Source organism: Hippopotamus amphibius, chromosome 12, assembly GCF_030028045.1.
Source record: "Hippopotamus amphibius kiboko isolate mHipAmp2 chromosome 12, mHipAmp2.hap2, whole genome shotgun sequence".
In the NCBI taxonomy this organism is placed as follows: domain Eukaryota; kingdom Metazoa; phylum Chordata; class Mammalia; order Artiodactyla; family Hippopotamidae; genus Hippopotamus; species Hippopotamus amphibius.
Genome location: NC_080197.1, coordinates 64,464,387 through 64,481,509, shown reverse-complemented (window position 1 = coordinate 64,481,509; position 17,123 = coordinate 64,464,387). Strand labels below are relative to the sequence as shown.

Below are 17,123 nucleotides of genomic sequence, written 5' to 3'. Positions count from 1 at the left end.
TATGCTTTTGTTAATATATAATTTATTTTCCCACAAAATGGTTTCATCATGGTTTTGCCCATCAGAATGCTTTAGAAATCAGCATTTCATGAATCCAAATTCCAGTCCTCACTTCAGAGACTGGTGCTATTAAATTTAACCACAGTGTACATTATGCAATCTAACAAAGACATATTTGCCAACAAAATAGTAACATAAGTCTTCCCTCAAAATTCCACACTGCCAGAAAGCTTCTACGATACATGGGGACTAACTTTCTTAAAAGCTCCTCTGTCTATAAAGCTAGAGATAATTCTGACAAACAACGGGGTATCACAAACATTAGGGTTAAAAAGATATAAATGTGACTCTGAAGTTATCTAGAATCTCTGGAAATAAACCTAGTGGTTTATTCATTTATTGTTAATTTACTACTCACCTCAACAAATCTAAACTGGCATTGCAGACACGTAGAACTGGAGCAGCTCTTGAGAGAGGACAGGTGGATACGTTGAAAAGACCAGCATTTGCTGAGATGCCTCGCCTCACCCCCTCTTCCTGGGTCAGGCTGTTTCTTCCCCTGGCCTCAGGGGCCCAGATCCAGCGGAGGCTTCTGTGGCTGTCCTTTGCTGCCTCGCTGCGCCATGCTGAGCCTTTGCTGCTGCTCCGTGCTGGCAGTCCTACAGGTGGCTTCTACAGTCTCATCTTTCAGGCCAGGAGCTAAGGAATGCAGCTCTAGAAGATGGAAAAGGCAAGGAAAGGGGATCCCCCCAGAGCCTCTCGAGGGACGTGGCCCTGCCCACCCTGTGGTTTCGGCCCGCTGAAATGATTTCAGACTTCTAGCCTCCTGAAGTATAAGAGAATACATGTGTGTTGTTAATTACTTAATTAATTAAAATAAAATCTCGACTTCTTATCGATCCTTTCCGTTCTCTCAACGTGTCAGCAGAGCTTTTCCAGTAATTCACCTTTTTTTATATTAGATCCTGAAATAGCTATGGTAATCCACTTTTAAAATTTTGTGATAATGAGAAAAATTGTAGAATTTGATAGTTTAAATAATGATTTGCATTGAAATAAGACTATTTCTGATGGCAAAAATTGGGCCATTTTTAGATAATAATTAGACAGTGTATAAAAACATGGTGAGGGCTTTGCCCAGAAACTCAGATATGCCTAAATGTGTACATCCTTAAGGTTTCCTAAAGAAAAATCTCTCTTTAAATAAGTCAAAAATTTTTATGGTTTCAAGTAGTTGCACTTAATATAAATGAAATATTTACCTTTGAACTGTCCTACATTTTACATCAGTAGTAAGGTTATTAAGTTATATAGAAAGAATCCTTGGTAATTTTGAATTTTAATGAAATTTTTCACTAAGATCAAACATTTCCAGCTTTTAATCTTGTTACTGCCAGTAGCCAATTCTAGATGACCAGGTGTACTTTTATAGACATTATTGGTTGCCTGGGTTTATGAACTGATTCACGAGTTTTATATAATTATAAATTTGAAAGTAGATTTTAAAACCTGAAAGTCAGAGGCTCTGGTCACATTTTATAGACTGTATATCATACCAAGAGAACATGTACTAATTGATACTCTTTCAACACTAACTCTGCTTGCTCAAATAAATCATCAGAGTAACCTAAGGCCAATTTTTAATTGATTTAAATTCTCTTAATCCCTATCACTATTCATGAAAAATAGAACCAAAGGGTAGTCTCTGAGTTGCATCGGAGGTAAATTCATTTCTGATACTGTAACAAATGCCTTATCTGAAATTCTGAAAATTTCCATATTATGCAGTCAGTCCAAAACTCTTGACTTCTGGTGCCTTTTCACCATTATGAGGGCAAGTCATGTACTGAAGTATTTTTAAAAATAACAAAAGTTATACTAATTATATGGTAGAATTTTCTTCTGATTTTTGTTTTACTTTGAAGTACAATATTACAGTTCACTTATATTTTTATAGCCCAATTAGTAAACTCTTCAAAGTCTACATTTATTAAGATGAACCTAGGTTTGTCATTTTCATTCATTTTAACATAACAAAACCCCAGAGTATAACATGTGAACATATAAATCCTAACTGGATACTTAATGAACCTCATCCAGGTTCTGCTTAGAAAATGAATAAATACATAATATATCAGTAGCTCATTTTCTTCTCATTTAGCTTAGCTATCACTGTTACATTAGAGAAACTTTCAGTTACAGTTTAAGTGAAACTTGGAAATTTCATCCTAAAATATATCTATGGAATAGATTTCACATTGGCTTTCCCCTTGGTTATTCCTGGGTGGATTGAGCAAAGGAATGAAGCTGGGGTTGTAGAAACTAGAGCAGAAGCTGAGGAGAGGGAACTAGGCAAGGCCTCTGTGGATGAAGAGGTGGAGCGAGGGCTGGAGCTTCTTTGACCGTCCGTGAAGGGAGGATTAATAGGGTTGGGAATTATTAGGCCATGTTCCCATCCTCATCCATCTTCTTCTCTCCATTTGTTTCTTTCTTCCTCCCTTGCTTTTTCTTTCTTTTTCTATTAGTGATTAAAGAGCGGTTATGAGGGAATTTCCGCCAGCTTTCCATGTAAGCCATGGTAACAGAAAATAAGATACTTAAGAACTGAGGTGAAGAGATACGTAGTTAGGGATGGACAGAGGATCTAGAGACGTGCAGCAACCCTTCACAGGCCTTTTTGCAAGCAGGCTGCCCGCTGGAGGGTAAACTTGAGCATATACCAGCCCCCTTCCTCTTCCCTCCTCCTCCTCCTCCCCCCACCAGTGTGATTATACACTCCAGTAGCCAGCCTCCCCATTGTAGAAAACCTGATACAGTAAATGGAGTTTGACTCCTACAAATATGAGCTTTGCTTGTGGTAACATCGAATGTGCTTTCACAAATGGCCCTTCACAATATGACATTCTGCCTTTACCCCTCTCCCTTCAAGAGTCACGGCATCAGATATATCTGCATGAAAACAGGGAAGGAAGGGACATCCCTCAGTCCGCCACACCTGTGCTGGGGATTGCCTGTTCCCGGTGTACTCAGAAGTTCTTGCTTAGAGGGCCAGGACAGGGAGGGTGGGAGGGAGTTGAAGGAGGGGAGGGGATATGGGGATATATGTATAAATACAGCTGATTCACTTTGGTGTACCTCAAAAGCTGGTACAAGAGTGTAAAGCAATTATATTCCAATAAAGAGCTTAAAAAAAAAAAAAAGGTCTTGGTGAGAAGACTATGACTCTGCTGCAGTAATTTAATGAAATTCATTTCCCCCTACCCAGCTGGAGCTGTCTGCACGCACCGCCACCCTGCACACCCCCCGCCCCGACCTGGAACGTACTTAAGTCATTTCTGAATTTAGCATCACATAGTATATTCTTTACCACCAGATGGCTAAAGGACCTTATCCTCAAATTTTCATGGAAAAGCTGAAAGTTTCTCATGACAAACCAGTTTGCCATATAGTACAAGAAAGGAAAAATACAGCTCAGGCGATACCTGTGGCATTCTTGTTGCATAAAAATGTTTAAGGTGTGCAAGTCAGAACAGCTCAAGCCTTCTTTTATAAGCATAATTTTTAGAGTGATTTTTGATTATACTCACCTCTAAAACACCTTGAAGAGTCAGCTGACGTTTCTAATATGCAAAAGCTCTGTAGCAGCATTCAGGTTTTATAAATATTAATATTTTGCGAACCATGCCCTAAAACTACTAGTGACTTTTGGAAGAAATCCGACACTTTTATTGGTTGCTGTGGACATTACACCTCAGCATGCTTTCTGTATCCTTTCAAGAAACCACAACCTAAAAGCAGGAACTCTGACCACTTTTAAACATACTTATTGCCAGGGGAAGCGCGAAAAGGAGCCGTTAACTGGGTGTATGTAATTGGTGCTGAAGCCATTCAAGGTAAAAATCTCAGAGTACTTTCTGGCAGTTTGTTCTTTGTGTTCATGAAAAACAGCTTCCCTATAAGGGGAGAAATGCTAACAAGATGATTGAAAAGATTCGTGATGGCTTTCATTGTTGTCCATTCAGCAACTTCATTCTTTTGAGCTATTAAGCAAGATCCCATTTTCTCAAATATTTGAAGGGGTCCTAGAGCTTCTATTTTTAGGGATGATTGAGAGCTACAGGAGGTAATGTTTCTGGGGGATACAGAAGAGGCATTTGAAAAAAGCAAACTAAGGAAATTGGAAAACTGAAAGTATATTATTTAACACTTGCTAACCCAAACTCGTTACATGGTGCAGAATGTATTTTCTTTAGCCGTGCTATTCAGAGCAATCCTGTATCTCTCTCTCTCTCTCACACCATTCCTCCTTTTTTCTTTTCCTGTCTCTCCCTTCCTCTGCATATTTGATCATAGAAGTGCTGGGGGAGGGAGGTAACACCCAGAAAATCCTTAAGCAGGATGTGACATCATACAGGCAGAATATAAATAAATGGACAACGGGTAGATGACAGCTTAGGATGTGGAAAGATTTAACACATGTGTGTCAATACTCTGATCTCTTGACCTCTCTGATGCTTAGCCATTATTACCATGGTTCTCCTGTTTCTTACCAGTGATGCACCTGTCCCTTCTTGTTAACTGTTTTCACCCATCTCAACCCTGACTGGGGAAGTGCCCTGTTTCTTGGTGTTCTCTCATCTGAACATTCATCTACCCACCATTGGCTAGTTGTTTCTTTGTTACTTTTCATCTCTAGCCCCTGGATTTCTTCCAGAAAGCAGAGCCTGTGATGTGGGCTTCCCTGATGCGGGCTTGTTTGCAGGAAGTTTACTTTGGGAAGTGATTCCAAGGTACAGGAATAGAGTTGAGCCATAGGCAGCTGGGGCCTCACCTGACACTTGTTGACAAACAGGTAGAAACCGTGCAGAACTACCCAGCTGAGCTAGAGAAGTGGGAACCATTTGTGCTCTCCCCCATCCGCCACTGACCAAGGGTCGCCCCTTGAGACTGTGTCACGAGCATACGCGAGCACCCAGTGGCTTCCCATAGGCACAGCAAGAGCTGAAACCACAGATGTGGAGGGGGCACAAAAGGCGACCGAAGCACCTCTCTCTGCAGTTTCCGTCATGTAGTTCTGGTTGCTCACAGAGATCTCCATTTGGAAGTTCTGCCTTCAGTATGTCTCCATCATGTCCAAAGTTAAGGTTGTTATCTGATCCGCCAATTCCCTGACCAAAAAAACTGAAAACAGAAATGGTTCAGAATATTGGTCATCTTTAACCGCATTGATGTAATAGACATTTATTTTACACCTCATCCTTGGGGAAGAGCTCGATGGACTTTGAGGAGGGTCAGGACCATTACTTTAGCTATTTGCTTAGACCTAGAACATAAAGTGGGAAAAGAGGAAAGTCTTCTCCAGCTACGACTTGGACAACCTCTCACTGCCTGGTGGGTGAAAAGAAAAACAATTGGCAGGCTAGCTGGAAGGACCCCAGATGTGATGGTCCTTGGTACCCTGCCTGCCGTTCCACTCTTGAGGGTGGAGATTGTACAAATTTAAAAAAATGGCAGAATTCAGTCACGCAGCCAACTCATATTAAAGCTAACAATACCTTGAACTAGAGTTAAAAGTATTTTTAAAACACTTTTACTGAAAACAGGAAAATCATGCGATTCTATAGAAGCATCCGAACAGCTTTTACTTCAGCTGACCCATAATATCTGCGTGGTGTTCAGTCAGGATCATAGAAGCCATCAAGACAGCTTCCACGTACCAAGCTCCCCGTGGCCATTTAGTCACCAAATCCTGGTGATGCTTAAAGCACCTGCCACACTGTCTTTCCACTAACTCAGGAAACGTCAAACGCCCTGTTCCCTACAATAGCAAGTCTCTTTTTGGTTTGTCACTCAGGCCCTCATTTCATCACCACCCCCACCCCCCAACCTGTGAAACACTTCCTTCCCCATCAACCCTTTTCTCCGGCCAGTGCCCCATCGTTTCTCAGATACTGCAGAAGCACCCGCATTCTCTACAACGTGCACCTGTCCAGCGTCTGTCCATCCGAATAGCTGAAGTATCACTTAACAGTTTTCAAAGCGCTGTCATGTAATGTGTCCCACCTGCTTCCGATACTCGCCTCTGCAGCGTGAGGCCAGTGACTTTTATCCCTATTCAGTCAGGTTGGATGACTTGTCCAAAATCACAAAGAGGATGAATACCTTGTATTAATGATTTATCTTTCTTTTTTCTTAAATCTATTTTACTTCCTTCAAAATCAGTAGAGTTGTTCTTGTACCTGGAATCGTTCTGTCTTAGGTTGCTGATCTTTCTTACCTGAGAAATAGCAGCTCCTGGTTACGTAACTGGTTATTTTCCTATCTAACAGGATAGGAAAATGAAAACAAAATTTCCCTACCTCTCCTAAAATGCAAAATATTTACACAGTTCCACAGTTTATTTACAAAAGCAAATATTTTTATAACCCAATTATTGTGGCTTTTGTTTGCTTCTGTCTTATTTTAATGTATTTTGTCAGAAAGTTCACTCAGCAGAGATTTATGAAGCTCAGTGTCAGGCAGGATGTTAGAGCTTACAGAGTAGAATTGTAAATGATTTTCAAAGCTCAGGAAGGAAATAAAGTTGAGCATAAATGCCAAAAACATTTCTGGGATCAACCTAAGGATGTGATTATGTAGTTAAAACATAAGCTAAGTCTTTGAATTAATGGTAGGAATTCTGCTACTCAGTGCCAATTTTAACGCAGTAAGAATACAATTGCTATTAATAAAACCCAGATCCTGTATCTTGAAGATATTTTAATTTCGATTTAAAAACTCAAGTATATTTTAGAGTAGATTTACCCATTGGCCAGAACAAATGCTTTTTTTTAACTAACAGAGATGTAAGATTTTCACTTTGGGAATGTTTTGTCCCTTTAAAATAGTATCGTTTTATGTATTGTTTTGCAAAATGCTTGCAAAGAAGAGAAGTATATGACCATTTCATACATTATATCCACAATAAAGCATTTGTATAAAATGGATATTGAGGGTTTTTTTTTTTTAATATTTCCAGTTGCCTGTGGATGCCAGGAACACAGATGGTGGCATCAGATAATACATTATTTAAAGTTAAAGGAACAATAGTTTTTTAAAAAGTCGGTAATCAAGGAAAACAGATTTAAGCCACTAAAGTAAAAATCAGATCTATAAAATGTATCCTATAGCCAAAAGGATTTTAATTTTTAAAAAATCCTTATAAGACATGTACATGAAAAAGAATAATAAAACTCACTGGAAGTAAATTATATACATAAATTAACTCTTTGGAAAGACATTAGCCTAGACCTTAAAAGTTTCCTTCAAAATACACCACAGGTATATATCTCAAAATGGTGGCTTTAAAAATTCAGCAATTTAAATAAGGTTGTGAGTATAGAGATTGCCCTCCTTTAGTTCTGCTGGATTAGGGGTATTTTCATATTTCTTGATAAATGAACCTTATTCCTAAAGCCAGTACTTAACAGCATCAGTCAGTTTAGAGCTGCTCTTTTTTTTTTTTTTCCCTCTTAAGGGAATGATGTCAAATACATTTGACTTGTATCTTAGTGTCCCAATTTGTTTTTTTTCTTTTTCTTTCTTTTTTTTTCTTAAACCTATCATTCTCCCTTGAAGAAAAAGAGGGTATATTGTATGGTCTAGCTACCTCTTTTAAAGTACCATTGATTTTTCTGAATATATATAATAGTAATACTTTCCGAAAGGTTTACCTTTAGAGACCATACACAGCATGAACAGTTTGTTCTGATTGCTTTAAAATTTCCAAAGTAACAGACCTCCATACTTTGCCCCATCGGTTATAAAAAGACTTATTTACATTCTTCTATTTGAAAAGTCACTTCAGATTTTCCTGCTTCCTGTTAAACAATGAGTGGTAGTCATACCCTTCAATCTCAGGTTCTTGGACTTTCAGATGTGCCTGGAATGAGAGTGGAAGGCATTTACGTTGTCTTTATCCAAATGACCTGTTTATAAAGGCCCCTGCATTCCTCACAGCTTCACCCTGGGCATGTCCAATTCTTTAGCCTTTTATTTTTGCCACACATCTTAAGAGTTTATTGATCTAGACACAGGAGGACATTCTTGAGAGATGGATTCTTCAGTGATTAGGCTATCAGGGTTTTTGGCTATTGTTAAGACAGATTCCCAACTTAAAAATTCTTTTTTTCTAAGATGTCATTAAGAACTCAGGAAAAGTCCATTTTCCATTTAAATGGAAAATGACAGCACAAAAATGGGTCTTCTCAGTGGTGATCAGTGAAGGACAAAAGCTCTGTAGGGTGGATGGAAATCTTCCAGACTGCTTGCCCCGCACCCCCACCTCAAAAAAAGAGAGGACGCTGTTAGCGCAGACTTGAGGAAACTCAGTTACTAGACAAAGCTTGAGCAAATGGTTTCCCTTCTGGGAATGAGATTCAAACCTAGGCAGAAATTATACTTTCTTTACTGGTCGAGAATTTCTAGACTTACTATCCAGTATAATAGCCTCTAGGCATATGTGGCTATTTCAATTAGCTACATTTTTATAAAAGTAAAATTCATTTCCTCTTTCCCACTAGCCACATTTCTTTTTTTTCTCTCTCTCTCTCTCTCTTTTTTTTGAGTTCTTTATTGGAATATAATTGCTTTACACTGTTCTACCAGTTCAAGAGCAGAAGAGCCATTGGTGTGGCATATTGAACGACACTAACAGAGAAGATTTCCATCATCACAGAAAGTTCTATTGGACAATGCTATCCTAGATGACTTATTATATAACCTTTTTAAAAAGCAATTGAGGAGGATTCCCTAGTGGTCCAGTGATTAAGACTCTGAGCTTCCACTGCAGGAGGCTCGGGTTCGATCCCTGGTCCGAGAGCTAGGCTCCCTCTAGCCACATGCCCAAATAAAGAAATAAATAGCGATTAAGCCAGTACTTAACCACTTCTTATACCTACAGGGGGGCTGGAAATTAGTCTCCCCAGGGGTAAATCTTATGAGTGATTGCCCTGGCTTTGCTCACTGCTGATCTTTCTCCGTCCTGCCGCTCCCCCTAAAAGTGATTCAGGAGCATTTATCTCATGACTTACAATATCCTGTTCCTTCCACATTCCTAGCTGGTCTAATTTCTGTAGAGCTAGAGACTTTGAAACAGATGTTAGAACTTGCTAGGTTAACAGAGCAACTGGCAATTGGAAATCAGATTCCTAATAATACGCCCAGACTCCGCTCCCCGTGATTCTGCTGCGTCCACTAATAATATTAATGAGGAGATTCAATTGATTTTTTAAGGGGGTTGTCTCTTAATGCTGTATGTCATACAAAGGCAAGAATATTTTCATCTACATGCGATATACTTGTGTTTAGATTATTAGTTTGACATTTTTCATCTTTTGGTAGTTGCACAGATACCTTGACCAACATTTAGTACCAGCTCATCAAGACCTTGAAAAATCCCTTATTGGTGCTGGTTGGATTGGTCCTGAATGACTTAAATTAGTGCCAGCGTAGGACCATTGTTCTCAAGCCTGATTTCCTGTCAGAACTACCATTAGATCTGTAGAAAGACAAAAACGAAGTACAGTTCTCAAGGCCCTCTGCCCCCCAGTCCCCAGTGAGAAGTGTCAGAGCCCACCCAACCCTGCATGTTAAAACTCCACAAGTGATTTTTTTTTTCTCCTCGGTCAGGTTTGAGAACTACTGAGATAAATAATGACGAGGAACACCAAAGAAAGAGTTGACGTCTGCGGTTTTTTGAATCATAAACACAACCTCAGTGCTTTCTAACCTTTTTCCTATATGGTACATAGAAAAGGGACAGTATTTGTACACACCTTGACAGAAACTGGAGGCTGTGCTGTTGGGAGCGTGTTAGGCCCTCAGAGGACTGAGGTGGTCCCCATCTCCACACACCTGGAACCCTTTCCCAGCCCACAGGTGTCAGTTGGGAAGTTCGGCTCAAGATCCTACCAGCTGTGACATAGTTTCAATAGAGTTGTGTTGAGTAAGTTTTTTGGTGACGGGTTTTTAAATCAAGGTATTTCTAGCAGTAACATCAAAGGATGCTCTGTATCCATACTAGCCCAACAGACCTCAAACCTGAGAAAGAGGCTCGAGTTAAGTATCAGATTTTCTAGGTAGTTTTTGTAAACACTCGGACTTAAAAATTTTCAAATAAAAATATGTGCTTTTGTTGTAAATAGAAATGTATTGGCATTGCCTAAGTGTATTTCCAAGATATTTCCACTTAGGTTTTCTTATTTATTGCTGAAGTTAATTGTGAAAATAGTGTAATGCCCAAATCATATATTCTCATTTTCATTATTATAAAGTAATTGACCTTTTATAATAGTTTTATAATTTAGCAATTAGCTGGAACCTAAACCTGTATTACCTTTTAGTTCAAAGCAGGAATTAAAGCAGGAAGCGAAGCATTTAACACATTTTCAAGTAAATTATTAAACATCCCCCAAGTACTAATTAGTCTTTGTCTTGCTCTGATTCCTTAAAACAAAAATATATCTGCCATTATCAGCAGTACCTTAATGCTGCCTAGGATTCCTGTGTTCAGACCAGAAGAGAATTGCTAGATACTCCTTTTTTTTTTTTTTTAAGAACTTGACGTGAAATTCTAAGGTGCTCACAGAGCATTATGTATTTTTGTTGGGGGGGGGGGAAGGGGTCATATTTTACTGCTTTAATTCAAAAGCTGTTATATAAAGTTTGCATAGCAAAAGCCAGATAGAATGTGCTGTTTCAGTGTAAGTTACAGAAATGATCAGTTTCCAAATTTTAAAATATAGATATTTCATGACACAATTGACCCTTTTGACGAAACAGACTCACAGACATAGAGAACAGACTTGTGATTGCCAAGGGGAAGGAGGATGGCAGAGGGATGGATTGGGAGTTTGGAGTTAGCAGATGCAAACTATTATATATAGGATGGATAAACAAGGTCCTCTTGTTCCCTTCTGTAGCACAGGGAACTACATTCAATATCCTATGATAAACCATAATGGAAAAGAATATAAAAAGAATGTATACATATGTATAACTGAATCATTTTGGTAAACAGCAGAAACTAACACAATACTATAAATCAACTATACTTTAATAAGATAGATAGATGGATACAGATATTTCAGAGGTGATTTAGTGAAAAACCACTAGCCTATTTCTAGGATCTCTTTGGAGAGAAAGCAGATCTAGTATTTCGAATTCAGTAAACCTGGAGTCAAGTTTCAGTCAGATCATTGAAATTGTTTAATGGGGACCAAACTCCCGTTGTGTGGGGTCCTGAGTATTGTGTTTAGCTGACCTCAGCTGTTGCAGGCCACACGCAAGGAGAGTGCCACCACGTACAGGACCCCTGCCCTGTGCACATCTTTCCTACAAGCCCACTCATCCTGACAGCCCTTGGTCAGGTGAGTGTGGTGCCCAAGGGAATAGTCCTGCTGCTCCTGTCTTTCTGTAGATAGACTTATCCCATTCTCCAACTGAAGTAAAATGAGATTCGCAAGGAATATGCGAGCTGAAGAATGTTGACTGTTATCAAATTACGTTTGACTTACTTCAACACCTTGAGAAAGAACATTGTAGTTACTTCTGCCAAAAGGAATCTTTAGATCAGCCTGTCCCCGTAATGTTTTAATGAGATTGTCTACATCAGAGATTTTCAAGTTGCACATTATAATTATCTGGGAATCAGGGTCTCTCTTCTTTTCAGGCTTCTCAGGTGATTCTGGATTAAGAACCACTGGTTGAAATAAACTTTGATTTCTAAAGTAGCTGCTAATAAAAAGGAAAAGAGATACTATAAGAGTCATAGGTATTTACAAATGCATTGGGGCAGCTTACTTTTTTTAGTTAGTTTACATTTCTTCATTCAATTTCTGATGTGGAAACAGATTCTTACAGCAGAATAAAGATCAGGGCCTCACTGCACTAAAGGGCTCCAACAGCCTTGAACATAATACGAACACATGCTAAAATTTTTTCTTAGCCTCTTTGTGTCACCAAGGGGTGTTTGCCAGAGGATGTAGTTGTTCCATGAATTCAGTTTATTTGATATTTGTGTATTTTTATCCCTGACTCTCCAATAACTTTTTTTTAAAAAATAGAAGAGCAGTATCTACTCAGTGGAGAAAATTTGGGAAGTGTAGAGAAGTATAGAGAAAGAAAAGCTAATGATCCAGTCCCACAATTCAAAATAATTGCTGCTAATGTTTTTCATTTCTTTGCTGTACTAAATTGTCACTTTCCAAAAATGCTTTCTAATTTTAATATTCTAGGATTTGATATATACATTTGAAATTTTTTATAATGAAAAATAGTCAATTCCAGAAGTGATCTCTGAGACTTTAAATGTATAAACTGCAGATTGTCAGACAGAGAAAGACGAATACTCCATGTTGTCACTTATAAGTGGAATCTAAAAAATAAACGAGTGAAACAAAAACAGACTCACAGATGTAGAGAGCAAACTAGTGGCTACCAGTGGGAAGACAGGAGTGGGGAGGGACAAGATAGAGGTAGGGGATTAAGAGGTACAAATTATGATGTTATAAGATAACCTACACGGATATATTGTACAGCATAAGGAATATAGCTAATATTTTATAATAACTTTTTTTTTTACTTTAATTTTTAATTATTGGCTGTGTTGGGTCTTCATTGCTGCTCGCAGGCTTTCTGTAGTTGCGGAGAGCAGGGACTACTCTTCGTTGCAGTGCTCAGGCTTCTTATTGCAGTGGCTTCTCTTATTGTGCAGCACAGGCTCTAGGTGCGCGGGCTTCAGTAGTTGCAACACATGGGCTCAGTAATTGTTGTCCATGGGCTTATTTGATCCAAGGCATGTGGGATCTTCCCCAACCAGGACTCAAACCTATGTCCCCTGTATTATTAGCAGGTGGATTCTTAACCACTGCACCACCAGGGAAGTCCCAACAATCTTTTTTTTAATATTATTTTTACTCTTAGTGTTTTTTTAGTTTTTCTGTTCCTAAGTCCATGTCTTCTTGCAGGATCCTTCTCAGTGACTTAATATTTAGTGATCTTTGACAGGTAAATTAAATGGAGTCATTTTTCAGTCACAAACGTGGCTTCCCTCTGTAACATACATATTTACCCTCACAATGTATTCTGCTAAATAAATCAGGCTTGATTACACTTCTGCAGAAATCTTATGGTCTCTTCTCCCTTTATAAATACATTCCAAGTATCAGGCCTAGCGTCTGAGCATCAGTCATTGATCTGTACCGTACTGAAGCTCCACTTAAAAGTGGGAGCCGCTCTAGTGGCAGACCTAGCCCTTTGACGGTGGTCCATTTGTAGTGCCAGATTTCCGAGACTCCACGGGCAGTTTCAATTTGACCTTTGAGTAACTTTTACATTTGGATACTATCTGACCTGCATCATTTGTTAAACATTCATGCTCCTTCTTTCAAACCCCAGCCCCTCTATCGCCTCCCCACTCCCCTTCCCCTGCCACCTAACCTCTACGTCAGGTACTCTTTGTCATGGCATGCTATGGAAAAATAGCAAGTATAGATGAGATTGCTTTGAAAACTGAATTTAAGTAATACTAAAAATGAAGAGAGACTTACATTACCTATATTATATGAAGCACATATCAGTGCAGTCAAATGATTAAGCCAAAACCAAAGGTAGTTATACTTTATTCCAAGATCAACATTTGGTTAAGATAAAACAACCAGCATTCCTTTAAAACAAACTTTAAGGGACCCCCCTGGTGGCTCAGTGGTTAAGACTCCACCTGCCAGTGCAGGGGCACTGGTTCGATCCCTGCTCCAGGAAGATCCCACATGCCTCAGAGCAACTAAGCTCGTGTGCCACAACTACTGAGCCTACACTCTAGAGCCCATGAGCCACAACTGTTCAGCCCATGTGCCACAACTACTGAAGCCCGTGTGCCTAGAGCCTGTGCTCCACAACAAGAGAAGCCACCACAATGAGGAGCCCACACACCACAATGAAGAGTAGCCCCCCCGCTCTCCACAACTAGAGAAAGCCCGTGTGCAGCAATGAAGACCCAACACAGCCAATAAATAAATAAATAAATAAATAAATGTATTTTTTAAAAATAAACTTTAAATTATAAAGAGGTCTTAAATTTCTGTATAAAAGTTTTTTTTCAGCTAAAGAAAAATTTGTATCTGTAGTTGTCTATTTGTGTTAGTTTCCAGCACTGTAAAATTTCGTCCTGCATGCATATGAACACAGTTCTTACCTGTGTGCATGAGATGTCACCTATAAATGCCTTGGTCCCTTACTGGATAACACTGGGGGAAAAAAAGTTTGAGTTCAACCAGTGTATAGATTTGAGTTTGATATATAGAAGTTTGAGTTTAACTAATATGTAAATGTGTACATTTAGAAACAAATTATTTAACCTTGAATAAAACTTGTTAAAAGTAGATTAAGGACTTCCTAGGTGGTGTAGTGGTAAAGAATCCGCCTGCCAATGCAAGGGACACGGGTTCGAGCCCTGCCCTGGGAAGATTCCACACGCCACGGAACAGCTAAGCCTGTGCGCCACAACTATTGAGCCTGTGCTCGAGAGCCCGTGAGCCAGCCACAACTACTGAGCCCGTGTGCCACAACTATTGAAGCCCATGCGCCTAGGGCCCATGCTCCACAACAAGAGAAGCCACTACAGTGAGGAGCCTGCGCACGACAATGAAGAGTAGCCCCCACTCGCAGCAACTAGAGAAAGCCCGTGTGCAGCCACGAAGACCCAATGCAGCCAATAAAAATAATAAATAAAATAAATTAATTAATTTAAAAAAAAAAAGTAGATTAAACCAGTCACAGAAGGTTTCTCATGTAACAACCAAAACAGATGTAATTGACATGAAACATTGGTAACTAGACTAAAAATAAAACTGTCTAGATATGCAGTTTTCAACATTTGATTTTTACTTATGCATTTAATCTTAACATTAGTAACCTTTTGTTGCAGATTTAGCTAAATCAGTAGAGTAGTATTAGTTAACCATGCTAGAAATGCTTTTTTTCTATAATATGGGGGATGAAAATTATATAAACTGTCACAAGTTGCAATTATACACAGACTTATCTGCTTACAAATGGTACAAACTTTCTTGGCCTTTTACTCTATATACATAATAATAATTGTCTTTTGAATGCTTTAACTCTTGAGTCCAGAGCCTGCTAAAACAAAGATTTTTCTAGAGGCAGTAATTAAGTACAATATAGCTGGAAATGTGAAATATGGTATCAGCCTTTTTAAGGAGCTAGGGAGATTCACTGAGTCTTAGCTGAATAAATTTTAGTTTGCGTGTCTGAAATCATTCTACATAGTGGTGTTATACTTTGAGGAGATCCGAAATAGAGTATATGTAAATGTCTATCAAGATTAATAAAATGTGTGTTTGTCTAAGTGACAAGATATATTATTACATTATTTATAGAGAACTAAAAATTTTCTGAATAACCTTAAAAGGACTGAATATCATTTTAAGCTTTTTTTTTACTAAATGAGTAATCGGTTGAATCATGCCATTTTCCTCCTTTTAAGTTTATAGGTTGTTGCCCTTTAGTTTAGCCTTTGAATCTTGATGTTTTTATCATCTATTCTAATATATATAGGAATATTCAATATAGAATATACTATATATCCTAGTATATATAGGAATACCATGTTTATAAAATAAAACCTTTATTGCAATTAGTAAGCTCTTTTTATGACCTTGGAAATATTTTACAGCATTTAGTACTTGTTTGAAATGGTTTATATAAGTTAATTCTGTACAACCTTGGGATAACATGTAAACAACTGCACTGTTAGGAAAGATATTAAAGTAGAGGCTATATTTACAGTGTCGTCTTTCAAATCTAGCTATGCTGTAAACTGATGTTTGCTGTATGCTCCTCCTGATTTGAAATAGATGAAAGAAAATGAACCTATTATCACCATGGTTCACACAATGATTGAGAACTCGGCGCTAAGACCCCAACTGTACCAGCAAGTAAGGTCTTGGACAGTGAATGATACTGCTTTATCATCTGCAAAATCCCTCAGTGACAGTTTTGGTTTATCCTCAGAGTTACTCATAACATCAGTCTTTTTCTTATTCCATTTTTTGTTTCTGTCTTTTTGGAAAAAACGCAATTCATCCATGCTTTTCAAGATGCTGCAGTTCTTAGCATGGCTTTGCTGAACATTTTGCTGTTGAATATTGTGTGCCATTTTCCTGAAGTTTTTGTGCAGAGTATTTGATTGATATGTACTTGGAGGTCTGCAGTACATTTGCAAAATTTTTACTAACTTGCCATTAATTTTAACTCTAAAAGCATAACTGAATTTTAGGGAAAAGTTAAGAAAAAATTTTTTTTTCCTTTCAGGGGCAGCCTCTCCACCCCCACCCCCAGTGTTTTAGGAGTAGATTATATTTGTATGGGAGTTATTGAAAGCTCGTTTCTGTACTGGGGTGTGGTAAAACCTAAAGACAGCCGTTTCTTACCATACTGCGTGTGTCCTCTCCCTGTATTCTTTTCACTATTAGGTAGTCATCACGATTGTCATATCTTACCCCCTTCTTTTCCCTAACTCAGAATACGTGCCGTAGAGTTGGCTGGCTTTCATTTAGGACTTTGGTAATCTGCAGATCTGCAAAAGAAGTCATGTTATACATTCCTATCCAGTTTTTTTGTATTTCATGGTCTAAATGTTCTTAGCTGTGTGTTTTGCAACATCAGCTTCTTCCACTTCAACACCCTCAGATTACTGTGGCCTATAAACTGTTACAATATTTTAAAAATCATACAGAGGAAAAAAATTAACTAACATGAAAAATGAATATATATATATTGATTAAAATATGTAAAAGCACCTGGTAAAAAGAAGCACCTTGAGCTAGCACTGCCTTGAAAGGCCTCCGGTTTGCTTCAGGCTCCTTGAGGGTCTGCATCGTGGTCCTTGTAACTGGGAGACTGAAACAGTTTGGTGGCAGGGTGACTTTTATTGCTGAGCACAATTTTCAAAACATTTAAAAGTATGTTATGTGATTGAGCATAGTTTTTAATTTGCAATAAAGAGATAAACGAGGTATTAAATATTTAAAGTTAAACAGCTTTACTTTTCAAAAGAAAATGGA

At 38.4% G+C, this 17,123-nt stretch overlaps 1 protein-coding gene across 4 annotated transcripts in view; it reads left to right on the top strand.

The window, feature by feature from the left end:
- Nucleotides 1–17,123, top strand: part of PLEKHA5 (pleckstrin homology domain containing A5) — a 233,168-nt gene that overhangs the window by 178,470 nt on the left and 37,575 nt on the right. The window contains exon 15 of one of the 4 annotated variants that reach the window (XM_057703991.1): nt 15,915–15,995. The exons of 2 other annotated variants lie outside the window; for them this stretch is intronic. In XM_057703991.1, the coding sequence (XP_057559974.1) occupies nt 15,915–15,995 (81 nt within the window). Of the gene's footprint in view, nt 1–445; nt 720–15,914; nt 15,996–17,123 lie in introns of those variants that run through there. One more of the 4 variants, XM_057703990.1, reaches the window with a different exon arrangement.